This window comes from Scyliorhinus canicula, chromosome 14 (assembly GCF_902713615.1).
Source record: "Scyliorhinus canicula chromosome 14, sScyCan1.1, whole genome shotgun sequence".
In the NCBI taxonomy this organism is placed as follows: Eukaryota; Metazoa; Chordata; class Chondrichthyes; order Carcharhiniformes; family Scyliorhinidae; genus Scyliorhinus; species Scyliorhinus canicula.
In genome coordinates this window covers 4,787,999-4,801,677 of record NC_052159.1, presented here as the reverse complement: position 1 = coordinate 4,801,677, position 13,679 = coordinate 4,787,999, and the positions used below count along the sequence as shown (strand labels likewise).

Genomic DNA, 13,679 nt, shown 5'->3' with positions numbered 1-13,679 from the left:
CACCTGGCCGGGTTCATTACCCAGTACCAAATCCAATGTGGCCTCGCCCATTGTTGGCCTGTCTACATACTGTGTCAGAAAACCCTCCTGCACACACTGCACCAAAACTGACCGATCTATAGTACTCGAACTATAGTATTTCCAGTCAATATTTGGAAAGTTAAAGTCCCCCATAACAACTACCCTGTTACTCTCGCTGCTATCGAGAATCATCTTTGCAATCCTTTCCTCTACATCTCTGGAACTATTCGGAGGTCTATAGACAACTCCCAACAGGGTGACCTCTCCTCTACTGTTCCTAACCTCGGCCCATACTACCTCAGTAGACGAGTCCTCAAACGTCCTTTCTGCCGCTGTAAAACTTTCCTTGATTAACAATGCCACACCCCCCCCCTCTTTTACCACCTTCTCTATTCTTACAGAAACATCTAAATCCTGGAACCTGCAAAACCATTCCTGTCCCTGCTCTACCCATGTCTCCGAAATCACCACAACATCGAGATCCCAGGTACCAACCCGTGCTGCAAGCTCACCCACCTTATTCCGGATGCTCCTGGCGTTGAAGTAGACACACTTCAAACCAGCGTCTTGCTTGCCAGTGCCCTCTTTTGAACTTTTAACCCTATCCCTGACCTCACTACTCTCAACATCCTGTACACTGGGACTACAATTTAGGTTCCCATCCCCCTGCTGAATTAGTTTAAACCCCCCCGAAGAGCACTAGCAAATCTCCCCCCCAGGATATTGGTACCCCTCTGGTTCAGGTGAAGACCATCCTGTTTGTAGAGGTCCCACCTACCCCAGAATGAGCCCCAATTATCCAGGAAACCAAAACCCTCCCTCCTGCACCATCCCTGTAGCCACGTGTTCAACTCCTCTCTCTCCTTATTTCTCATTGAGCTAGCACGTCGCACGGGTAACAACCCTGAGATAACAACTCTGTTTGTTCTAGCTCTCAGCTTCCACCCTAGCTCCCTGAATTTCTGTCTCAAATCCCCATCTCTCTTCCTACCTATGTCGTTGGTACCTATGTGGACCACAACTTGGGGCTGCTCCCCCTCCCCCTTAAGGATCCCAAAAACACGATCTGAGACATCACGAACCCTGGCACCTGGGAGGCAACACACCAACCGCAAGTCTCTCTCGTTCCCACAGAATCTCCTATCTGTTCCTCTAACTATGGAGTCCCCAATGACAAGTGCTCTGTTCTTCTTCTCCCTTCCCTTCTGAGCAACAGGGACAGACTCTGTGCCAGAGACCTGTGCCCCATTGCTTACCCATGGTAAGTTGTCCCCCGCAACAGTATCCAAAACGGTATACTTGTTATAGAGGGGAACGACCACAGGGGATCCCTGCACTGCCTGCCGGTTCCCTCTCCCTCCCCTGATGGTAACCCATCTACCTTCTTCTTTTACCTGAGGTGTGACTACCTCCCTATAACTCCTCTCAATAACTCCCTCCGCCTCCCGAATGATCCGAAGTTCATCCAGCTCCAGCTCCAGGTCCCTAAGGCAGTTCTCGAGGAGCTGGAGTTGGGTGCACTTCCCGCAGATGTAGTCAGCAGGGACACTCGAGGTGACCCTTTCCTCCCACATTCTGCAGGAGGAACATTCAACTGCCCTAACCTCCATTCCCACTGAACTAACTTCCCAACTACTGAAAACAAAAAACTAAAACACTAAAAAAAAGAAAAACTTGTTAGTTTAGCAATCCAACGGACAGAACTTTTTATTTTGGTTAGAGGAGGAGGATGGGTGGGTACGTAAGTAGTGTTTCGGGTAAAGCTGTCACTCGAGAACAGCCCCTTCACAAACCACCTTCAACTTACGCTGACCGTACAGCACGTATGCAAATCTCCCCGGAACAGCCAATCAGAATCGCTGCTCTGCTGCCCTCTGCTGGATGCTTGCCTTCACTCAACCTCCTTGGGTCACTTGCGCAGGTACACCTTCAATTTACGCTGACCGCACTGCACGTATGCAAATCTCCCCGGAACAGCCAATCAGAAGCTCTGCTCTGCTGCCCTCTGCTGGATGCTTGCCTTCACTCGACCTCCTCAGGTCACTTGCGCAGGTACACCTTCAACTTACACTGACTGCACTGCACGTATGCAAATCTCCCCGGAACAGCCAATCAGAGCTTTGCTCTGCTGCCCTCTGCTGGATGGCTGCCTTCACTCGACCTCCTCGGGTCACTTGCGCAGGTACACCTTCAACTTACACTGACCGCACTGCACGTATGCAAATCTCCCCGGAACAGCCAATCAGAAGCTCTGCTCTGCTGCCCTCTATCTTCCAATCTAATGGGACCTTCCCTGAATCCAAGGAATTTTGGAAAATTAAAAACAATGCATCAACTATCTCATTAGACATTTCTTTTAAGACCCTAGGGTGAAGTCCATCAGGACCTGGGCTTTTGCAGGCTCACATACCAACGATTTACCCAGTACCACTTCTCCGGTGGATAGACTTTTCCTGAGTTCCTCCCTCCCTTCCGTTTCCTGGGTGACAGCTGTTTCTGGGATGTTACTTGTATCCTCTATTGTGAAGACTGATGTAAGATGCCTGTTCAATTGATCTGCCATTTCCTTGTTTTCCATGATCAGTTCTCCAGATTCACTTTCTATAGGAGCAATGTTCACTTTGTTAACCTTTGCTTTTTAAAATAGTTATAAAAACTTTTACTATCTTTTAATATTTTTGGTTATCTCTCTCTCTTACTCGTACTCCTGCTGCTATTTTCTATGTTTCTCTGTTTAGAACACATTGTTCTAAAATTCTGTCCCAAATACACTCTAACTGATCCACTACGGTATCTTTAACAATTTGATTTATCCAATCTATCTGAAGATTAAAATTTTCTACAATATCTTTCTTACAAACACCCATTATGTCTTGATTTATTCTCTGTCTTACAAACTAACTACTGTTTGGGGGGCCTATAAACTATTTGCACCAGTGACTTATTTCCTACCTCTCAAACTGATTCAACATTTCAAACTGAGATTATTTTTCACAACTGTACTGACTCATGCTTGTTTTAAAAATATTTTTATTGGTTTTATATATTTTGTATCCAACAATTGACAAAACAACACTAAACCTACACATGTATTCACAACCTGGGGGTCATCCAGACAACAGCTGTGGGCGTGTCCCCCCCTTTAACAGACGCATGTTTCTTACATATTTGATATTTTTCAACATGGACAAGACACGAATTTCCAGACACTTAGGTACAGTTTAGTTTGGGTGTTGGATTGCCTGCGAGCAATCCTCTGTAGCTTTTGTCATGGGCAGCACGGTGGAACAGTGGTTAACACTATTGCTTCACAGGTCTAGGGTCCCAGGTTCGATTCCCGGCTTGGATCATTGGCTGTGCGGAGTCTGCACGTTCCCCCTGTATCTGTGGGTTTACTCCGGGTGCTCCGGTTTCCTCCCACAAGTCCCGAAAGACAAGCTGTTAGGTAATTTGGACATTCTGAATTCTCCCTCTGTGTGCCCAAACAGGCGCCGGAATGTGGCGACTAGGGGCTTTTCACAGTAACTTAATTGCAGTGTTAATGTAAGCCTACTTGTGACAATAATGAAGATTATTATTATTATTGTCCCACCTGCTTGTTCCTCACGTTCCACTTGCATATATTAACCCCCCCCCTTTCCTTCCCCAGCACCCCCCCCCCCCCCCCCCCGCCTCAATTCTTTCTCCTCTCTGTCCCTTGGCTAGTCCCGTGTGTCTCCCTGGCTACGAGCAGATCTTGGAACAAGTTGGTGAACAAGTTGTGGTTAGGTGCCTCCTGTTTAGCGCTTCCAGAGTTCTCCACCTATCTTTAGGCCTAGTTCCACCTCCCATTTTTTCCTTGTCTCTTCCAGGGGGCAGCGCACCTCCTCCAACAGTCTCCGTACAAATCCACACAGCCCCCCCCCCCCCGCCCTCGCCCCTGGTATCGGAGGGTACATCGTTCTTTGCAGAGGAGGTTTTTCAGTTGAATATATCTGAGGTTGTTCCCTCTCGGGAGCTGGAACTTACCGTGAGTTCCCCCAGGGTTGCTACTCTATCGTCTTTGTCCATGTCCTCAACCGTCAGAGTCCCCTCATCCTCGCTCCACCATTTGAAGATGGCTTCTATTGTTGTGGGGGTGAACCTATGGTTGTTGCAGACGGGGGCCATGATAGACATTTTGGTTAGACCAAAGTGCTGTCCCATTTGGTACCACGTCCAGAGTGTGGTTACTACCATTGGGCTATTTGAGTACCTGGCCGGGGGAGTGGAGGGGAGCGTGGTTGTGACCAGTGCTTGGAGAGACCTCCCTGCACAGGAACTCTCGTCCATCCTCCCCCACTCTGCTCCCGGTTCCTTGACCCATCCCCTTACTCTTCCTGCAGTGGCTGCCCAAAGGTAGAACTGGAGGTTTGGGAGGGCGAGGACGGCCACATTTCCCCTTGTCTGTCGAACCGTCTTTTGAATTCTCGAACCTGGGACCCTGGAGTGGTGAAGCAACTGTGCTAACCACTGTACTCCCGTGCTGCCCACGATCCTTTCTCTTTGACTTTCCAAGTCAACTATTTAGTTGAATATCTTTGTCACAGCCCTAGATATACATCTAGGACACTGTTCCCACTTCAGGTGAAGGTCATCCCAACAGCACAGGGCCGTGGAAGCAAATGTAATGGTAATTTTCAGAAGGAATTGGATACTTGAACAGGAGGAATCTCCCAGCTGACGGAGTAATGGCAGGGTGGCGAAAATGGGTCAAATCTTTCAAAGAGCTAGTAGAGACTCGATGGGTCGATTGCCCTTCCTCTGTGATTTATGTATTTGTGAGCTTTTTCTCCTTTTTATCTTGATGCAAGAAGCTCGTCAAAATGTACTTTTATCCCAAAATTGTCTTCAAACTGTGGTGGCTTGAGATTGAAGGCTTCCAGTGGTTAACAAGGGGGTTTATTGATGAAAAGCAAAGGCAGTCAAGTAACAGGCTCAGAACACGAGACAAAAAGTCCTAATCCTTCAGACTGCCCAGGATCCCTGCGCAAACTCCAAGCTGGTCACGTGGTCCATGCAGCCTGCCCCTTAAAGGGACCACGCAACCACACGAATGCTCTTCTACTCCAGGCCAGGAGTCAAAACGGTAACCACAATATTGTCATGATGTGGAGATGCCGGCGTTGGGCTGGGGTGAGCACAGTAAGAAGTCTGACAACACCAGGTTAAAGTCCAACAGGTTTGTTTCAAATCACTAGCTTTCGGAGCACTGCTCCTGCCTCAGGCGAATTGGAGAGGTATTGTCATGACAATGAGGTTGTTATTATGCTGGACAAGCTATAATAGATGGTTCACTATATCCTCCAGGGAAGTGAAACTTTTTTTTACTTTCACGGTCACATTACTGAGATTAGCTTCTTAATTCCATAATTATTGAAATGACGTAATTTAAATTCCCTCAGCTCCACTGGTAGGTTTTGAACTAGTTTTCTGATCATTAGTTCAGGTATTTGGATTTCTAGCCCCCCTATGTTACCAAATGCCAATTTGAGAGCAGCCAATTTGACTTAGCTAGCTGCCTGATCCTGTGTAGAGGGTGCCAATTTGCCTTTCACTTTACTTCTTGCCCTTTGTCTCCTGCTTATTAATTCTTCTCACTTCCTCAAAAGCTATTCCTGCAACTTGACCTTTAGTCTCCTTCCCTTTGCGTCCACTGGATTAATCACGTGGGTACATATACTGTGCCAGATAAACGGTTATCATCACCACTGCCTGCTGTCCTCTACGCTTCTACAAAAGAGGGTTACATTAGAAGTGAGGTAATGTATTTTGGGAGGGCAAACACAGCTAAGGAATACTCGAATAACGGAAGGATATTGAGAGGGGTTGAGGAAGTGAAAGACCTTAGGGTGCATGCTCACCTGAAGGTGGCAGGACAGGTAGATCGGGTGGTAATGAAGGCCTAAGGAATGGTTTCCTACATTTGCACGGTAGCACAGTGGTTAGCACTGTTGCTTCACCGCGCCAGGGACCCGGGTTCAATTCCCGGATTGGGTCACTGTCTGTCCGGAGTCTGCACGTTCTCCCCGTGTCTGCGTGAGTTTCCTCCGGGTGCTCTGATTTCCTCCCACAAGTCCCGAAAGGCGTGCTGTTAGGTCATTTGGACATTCTGGATTCTCCCCGTGTACCCGAACAGGCACCGGAGTGTGGCGACTAGAGGGTTTTCACAGTAACTTCATTGCAGTGTTAATGTAAGCCTACTTGTGACAATAATAAAGATTATTATTATTGGGTGAGGTAATGAATACAAAAGCAGGGATGTAATGCTGGAATGGATAAAACACTGGTTAGTCGACAGCTGGAGTCAGGGCAGCACAGTGGAGCAGTGGTTAGCACTGCTGCCTCAAGGCGTCAAGAACCTGGGTTCGATCGCGGCCCAGGTCAGTCTGTGTGGAGTTTGCACATTCTCCCATTGACATAATTAAAGACCCCTCCCACCCGGCTTACTCACTCTTCCAATTTCTTCCAACGGGCAGGAGATACAGAAGTCTGAGAACATGGACAAACAGACTCAAAAACAGCTTCTTCCCCGCTGTTACCAGACTCCTAAACAGCCCTCTTATGGACTGACCTGATTAATACTACACCCCTGTGTGCTTCACCCGATGCCGGTGTCTATGTATTTACATTGTGTACCTTGTGTTGCCCTATTATGTATTTTCTTTTCATGTACTTAATGTGTTTGAACTGCTCGCAGAAAAATACTTTTTACTGTACCTCGTTTATAACTTGTTTATAACAATAAACAAATCCAAATCTATGTGGGTCTCACCCCACAACCCAAAAAGATGTGCAGGTGGATTGGCTATGCTAAATTGCCACTTCATTGGAAAAAAATTGAATACTCTAAATTTTTTTTATTTTTTTAAAAGTCCACAGCTGAAGTTGTGTACACAGTTCTGGTCACTTTCCAGGAAGAATTGCTCTGGAGAGTGCAGAGATTTATTTACACGAATGTTGCCACGGCTGGAAAATTGCATCTTTGAAGAGAAATTGGATAGTCTGTTTTCCTTAGAACAGAGGAGGCCGAGGGGTGACTTGATTCCGGTATACAAAATTATGAGGGATCCAGATGGACAGGAACAACTTGATTCCCCCTCGTTGAGAGTCAATTAGCAAGGGACACAGATGTAAGGGGATTGGTAGGATTAGAGGGGACATAATGGCAAGACCTTTTTCACCCAGATGGTGGGTACCTGAAATTCGCTGCTGCCCAACTCGTATAAAAGGTACCTGGATCTGCACCTTCAGTGCTGGAACCTGTGTGGACACAATGGGCTGATTGGCCTCTTTCTGTGCCATAACTTTTCTATGATTCTAAGGGGTAGTTTAGCATGACCAATCCACCTAACCTGCACATCTTTGGACTGTGGGAGAAAACCGGAGCACCCGGAGGAAACTCACGCAGACACGGGGAGAAAATTGCAGTCACCCGAGGTGTTGAACCCGGGTCCCCGATGCTGTAGCTGTGCTGACCGTAGTATTTATGCTACAATCAAGCCTCCTCCCATCTTTCCACATCTAAATTTCGCATCGCAACTATCTCTTCCATCGTAACTATCGTCTAGTTTTGTATATATACGACTCTCTTCACCGTTTCCTACGCTGGGGAGATCCACATTCTCACCAGTCCTTGGGTTAAAGAAATTTCTTCTCAATTCCCTATTGGCTTTCTTGGTGACTACCTTATATCGACGGCTTCCTGTTATGGGTCATCCCCACAAGAGGAAACATTCTCTCTCCATCCACTTTATCAAAACCTTAAATAATTTTAAAGACCTCCATCAGGTCACCCCTCAGACGTTTTTCAACATAAAAGAGATTCAACCCATCAATCTTTTAATCATGTGTAAACCCACGAAGGAAAATCTTCTCTGCACCTTCGCCAAAGCCTTGATGGCCATTTTATATGGTGGCCAGAACCACATACGGTGCTCTAAATATGGCATAACCAACGTTTAATACAGGATGAGCAGAACTTCCCCTCTTTTCAATTTTATCTTTTAGAAATAAAGCCTATTGCTTGTTTTTTTTCTTGAAATGCCCTTGCTAATCTGTGGCACGTTTAGTGATTGGTGTAGATCATAGAACACAGTGCAGAAGGCAGCCATTTGGCCCATCGAGTCTGCACCGACCCACTTAAGCATTCACTTCCACCCTATCCCCATAACCCACCCTAACCTTTTTTTTTGGCTACTAAGGGCAATTTAATTGGATACTAAGGGGTTGGTTTAGCACAGGGCTAAATAGCTGGCTTTGAACGCAGACCAAGGCAGGCTAGCAGCACGGTTCGATTCCCGTACCAGCCTCCCCAAACAGGCGCTGGAATGTGGCGACTAGGGGCTTTTCACAGTAACTTCATTTGAAGCCTACTTGTGACAATAAGCAATTTTAATTTAATTTCATTTAGCACGGCCAATCCACCTAACCTGCACGTCTTTGGACTGTGGGGGTAAACAGGAGCACCCGGAGGAAACCCACGCAGACACGGGGAGAACGTGCAGACTCCGCAGACAATGACCCAGCGGGGATTCGAACCTGGGATCCTGGCGCTGTCAAGCCACACTGCTAGCCACGTGTGCTACCGTGCTGCCCGTGTACTTGTACTCTGGGATCTCTTTGCTGACCCCCGCCCCCAGATGTGCACCTTTCAAGTAATAAGTGACCTCCCTGTTGTTTCTACCAAAATGTGTTATCTAATTTTTCTGTGTGAACTTCATTTGCCAATGTTTTGCCCATTCTGTAAATGGTATTAAATGTCACAGGTAATTTGTGGCAGGCCTTTTATGTACTATGTCCTCCCCTCAATTTGGCGTCATCCATAAATTTAGAAATTACATTTCTGATCCCAAAATCCAGACCATGAATTGTGAACAGCATTGGTTCCAGCACTGATCCTTATGGAACATCACTTCCCACCTTCTACCACTTTGAATAACTACCCTCTACTGTCTTGAAGCCCCCAACTCACCATTCTCCACCCTTATTCACTAGTCTATCGAAGGCCTTTAGAAAATCCAGATATATTACATCCACTGCCTTACTCTTGTCCACCCTCCTTCCTTATTCACTGTCCAATCTGACAAAATATCCCAATCTGAAACATGAACTCCTCTGCTCTCTTTGAGGTTGACAAACATTTACCGATCTCTTCCTTCCATGACATTTCACTGCCTTTTTGAGGTGTGTTGACTCGACAGCCCAGACAGCATGTAACGTGTACACTGTTTATTGATATGGATTGCACCAGTCTATTTTTACAGATCCAGAATACCAGAGAAATGGCAGTATGTTTCAGAGGTGACGATACTGACCAAACCAGCTTCTTGATGCAGCAGGGTTGCGGGAGACGAGCAAACATTTCAATGTTGACTGAAATAATTTTTTTCCCACCAGCCAATCGCTGTTGGCGGTGCCAACTGAACCCTAGCCAATAACTGACCAGCTGACAGACCAGACATAGTCCCAATCACCAATCAGTGGATAGGGTCAGAAGGTAATCTCAGTGATAGCTGCCAATGAGTGAACACTCTCTTGCCAGGCCACGAGCAGTGATTTCTCTGTCTTCTTTTCCTCCTCCAGTTCCATCTCTTCCCCCACCCACCCAAGATCAATGCACACACTTTCCGATGAGGAGGATGAGGCTGCAGGGAGCTGGTCACCGACAGGGATCAGGAGCCGGTACCTTGGCTTCTTTCACCCACCCAACGGCCAAGTGAACCAATATTCATCGCAGCTGAGGTCAACTCCATTCAGGGAAGACCGGCCCTTCCTTTACCCATCCGGGTTGGCAACACGCTGCACGGCACATCCCATGGAGGAAATCTGCCTCATTCCTTGCAAGAAGGCACAAACTGCATTATTTTCACATTTGTAGAATCAACAACTTTGGAAAGGACAGGAGGGCACACCAGCTGACATACACTTGTCTATTTATCAAGCCTTCATACACCAAGACCACAAAATGTGGTCAAATACATTAACTGGTCATTTCTACATTGGTGGAGTGATTCTGGGGTAGGGGAGGGGCTGAGCTTGCAATGAATCCAATGCATTGCTGACTAACCCCCCCGGAGAATCTAATATAAAAGATCAGAGTGTAAAAATAGGGCTTTTTAAATATATATCTAGTATAAAAAGGATGGATTTCAACCTATTCCTCTTTGAATTTTGTCTACTGGTCTCAACCCCTCCTCCACTTCAGTTTCTAACTCCCATCTTTAACAGATTCTCTCTCTTGCTCCCTCTTTTAAGGCAATAGTTTAGCCCAACATAAATCAGAGTCCGCCAAATGGTACACACCCTTTGGTGAAATTCCTCAGTTCCAGGTTGAATGTACTTCATTCCCCAATAAACCTGGTCAGAGAAACCAGGAATTTTATTTGATCGGACTCCAAGTCCAAACCCTATTACAGCCCCAGTTCCTGTAATGGCTACCCCCTTATTACAGCCCCAGTTCCTGTAATGGCTACCCCCTTATTACAGTCCCAGTTCCTGTAATGGCTACCCCCTTATTACAGTCCCAGTTCCTGTAATGGCTACCCCCTTATTACAGTCCCAGTTCCTGTAATGGCTACCCCCTTATTACAGTCCCAGTTCCTGTAATGGCTACCCCCTTATTACAGTCCCAGTTCCTGTAATGGCTACCCCCTTATTACAGCCCCAGTTCCTGTAATGGCTACCTCCTTATTACAGTCCCAGTTCCTGTAATGGCTACCCCCTTATTACAGTCCCAGTTCCTGTAATGGCTACCCCCTTATTACAGTCCCAGTTCCTGCAATGGCTACCCCCTTATTACAGTCCCAGTTCCTGTAATGGCTACCCCCTTATTACAGTCCCAGTTCCTGTAATGGCTACCCCCTTATTACAGTCCCAGTTCCTGTAATGGCTACCCCCTTATTACAGTCCCAGTTCCTGTAATGGCTACCCCCTTATTACAGCCCCAGTTCCTGTAATGGCTACCCCCTTATTACAGCCCCAGTTCCTGTAATGGCTACCCCCTTATTACAACCCGTTCCTGTAATGGTTACCCCCTTATTACAGCCCCAGTTCCTGTAATGGCTATCCCTGTACAGTATTACAGCCCCAGTTCCTGTAATGGCTAACCCCTTATTACAGCCCCGACTGCTGCATTAGCTACCCCCATGTTACAACCCAGTTCCTGTAAGGGCTACTCCCATATTACAGCCCCAGTTCCTGTAATGGCTACCCCATATTACACCCCAGTTCTCGTATTGGCTACCCCATTACAGCCCCAGTTCCTGTAATGGCTGCTTCAATATGCTACCCCACATACCTACACCTAGTCTCCCCCCTCCAGAAAAGAAACTGTTGACTGTTCATTTACAAATGTTAAGTTGCACTCAGATTGGCCCTAGCTCTCTCCAACTCACTTGTTGATAACCCTGGCCCTACACACAGTGAGTAACCAAGCATCATTTATATCAGAGAAATGCAGATTTTCAGTACTATTAGCCAGGTTGGGTCTTCAGAGACGAGAAACAAAACACCCCTCGGACCTGCGCTTCCAATTCTTTCAGGGTAATCCGCAAAGGAAGAGCCGGACGTTCAGCCCCCAAGCCAGTTAGGTGGGAACAGGAGGCGACCATTCAGCCCCTTGAGCCTGTTGTGTAGGAACAGGATTAGTCAATGCCAGTCCACGATGGGGGAGACAGGTATGAGAACAGGTCTAATATGAATATTCACTCTTTTGGCAGGAGGAGGGGAAAATTAAACTGAAGAAAATAGTTCAGATGTCAACAAGCTCAATTCTGCACTGGTCCAGGTGTTGGCTTCCTTCTCTCAACTCACTTCTTTGGAGGATGCAGGGATCCAACCGAGTTCAACGAAACGTCCTGGTTGCTGCATTCCATGGAATTGAAGTTTGGGGGAGGGTTTTCAGAAAGGGGGGGGTGAAGAAAAGGGGGAGGATGAAGAGGAAAAAATGAAAAAGGGTAGGGGGGATATTATGATATTATTCAAGTCCCAAACTGTAGTTGATGCCTTGGACCAGTCCGATGATCACAGGTTGCCAAGCAACCAAGTAACGTAGCCAATCCAGCAGTTGGCCGTACATGACGTGAGGTCGCTCCCAGCTTGGAAAGGAACCGTTAAAGAAATTGCAATTGTGAAACAGGCAAACCGAGAAAAAGGGGAATACGCCAACCAACTTCCTGAATCTGCCCAGGACACAGTGACATGTTTACAGAGCCGTTCTCTGTGGGCCGTGCAAGTCAACAACTTGTGACAGCCACTCAGTTTTGATCTGCTCTGTATTTAGACACAAAAGCATCTGACACAAGTTCCAACCTCCAACACCCACCAGTCTGTGCAGGTGACAGAGTTCCTTATTCCATAGAAACAAAACACAACATGCGGTTCATTAAACACTGGTTAAAGAACCTCTGCATCATGCTAAAGAAATAAAGACAACATTGGTGAATCATTGAGTCATGCAGGCCCCAGTCCAGAGCAGGCAGATTGATTATCATTGAAAATAAATAGATATTGATGACATTCTTGGAGCGAGGCAGGGAAGTGGGTGGATTGGCGTTGCCCAACCTGTGTGGGTATTACTGGGCTGCGAACGTGACAATGATTCGTAGGTGGGTGATGGAGGAGGAGGGAGCCGCATGGAAGAGGATGGAGGCGGCGTCCTGTGTGGGTACGAGTTTAGAGGCGCTCGTGACGGCCCCGCTGCCACTCCCCCCAGCAAGGTACTCTTCGAGTCCAGTAGTGGTGGCTACCCTCAAAATCTGGGGGCAGTGGAGGCGGCACAGGGGGGGAAGTGAAGGCCTCAGTTTGGTCCCCGATACGGGGGAACCACCGGTTTGTACCAGGGAGGATAAATGGAGGGTTTCTGAGTTGGCACAGGGCAGGTATCAAGCGGATGGGGGACCTCTTCCTCGACGGGAAGTTTGCGACCTTAGAGGAATTGGAGGGGAAGTGGGGTCTCCCACCAGGTAATACCTTCAGGTATATGCAGATTAGGGCATTTGTTAGGCGGCAGGTGGCGGAGTTTCCGCTATTGCCGCCAAGGGGGGTTCAGGATAGGGTGCTCTCGGGGACGTGGGTCGGTGAGGGTAGGATCTCTGCAATTTATCAGGTGATGCAGGAGGGGGAAGAGGCCTCGGTGGAAGAGCTGAAAGCGAAGTGGGAGGAGGAGTTGGGGGAGGAGATTGAGGAAGGGACGTGGGTGGACGCCCTGGGGAGGGTGAATTCCTCCTCCTCTTGCACACAACTTAGTCTAATCCAACTAAAGGTGCTGCATAGGGCGCATATGACTGGGACCAGGCTGAGCCGGTTCTTTGGGGGAGAGGACAGGTGTGGCAGGTGTTCAGGGGGCCCAGCGAATCACACCCACATGTTCTGGGCGTGTCCGGCGTTGGAAGGTTTCTGGAAGGGGGTGGCGGGGACCTTGTCCGAGGTGGTTGGCTCCAGGGTGGGACCGGGCTGGGGGCTCAGTATTTTTGGGGTAGCATCGGAGCCGGGAGGGCAGGAGGCGAGAGAGGCCGGTATTCTGGCCTTTGCGTCCCTGGGGGGGGGGGGGGGGGGGGGGGGGGGCTGTTTAGCACACTGGGCTAAATCGCTGGCTTTTAAAGCAGACCAAGGCAGGCCAGCAGCACGGTTCGATTCCC

At 47.9% G+C, this 13,679-nt stretch overlaps 1 protein-coding gene across 1 annotated transcript in view; it reads right to left on the bottom strand.

The window, feature by feature from the left end:
• Positions 1 to 9,255: 9,255 nt before the first annotated feature.
• LOC119977271 (RING finger protein 121) overlaps positions 9,256 to 13,679 on the bottom strand; it is a 66,329-nt gene continuing 61,905 nt past the window's right edge. Inside the window, exon 9 of the mRNA XM_038818011.1 lies at positions 9,256 to 12,137. Within this exon, the coding sequence (XP_038673939.1) occupies positions 12,017 to 12,137 (121 nt within the window). The 3' untranslated portion in view covers positions 9,256 to 12,016. The remainder of the gene's footprint in view (positions 12,138 to 13,679) is intronic.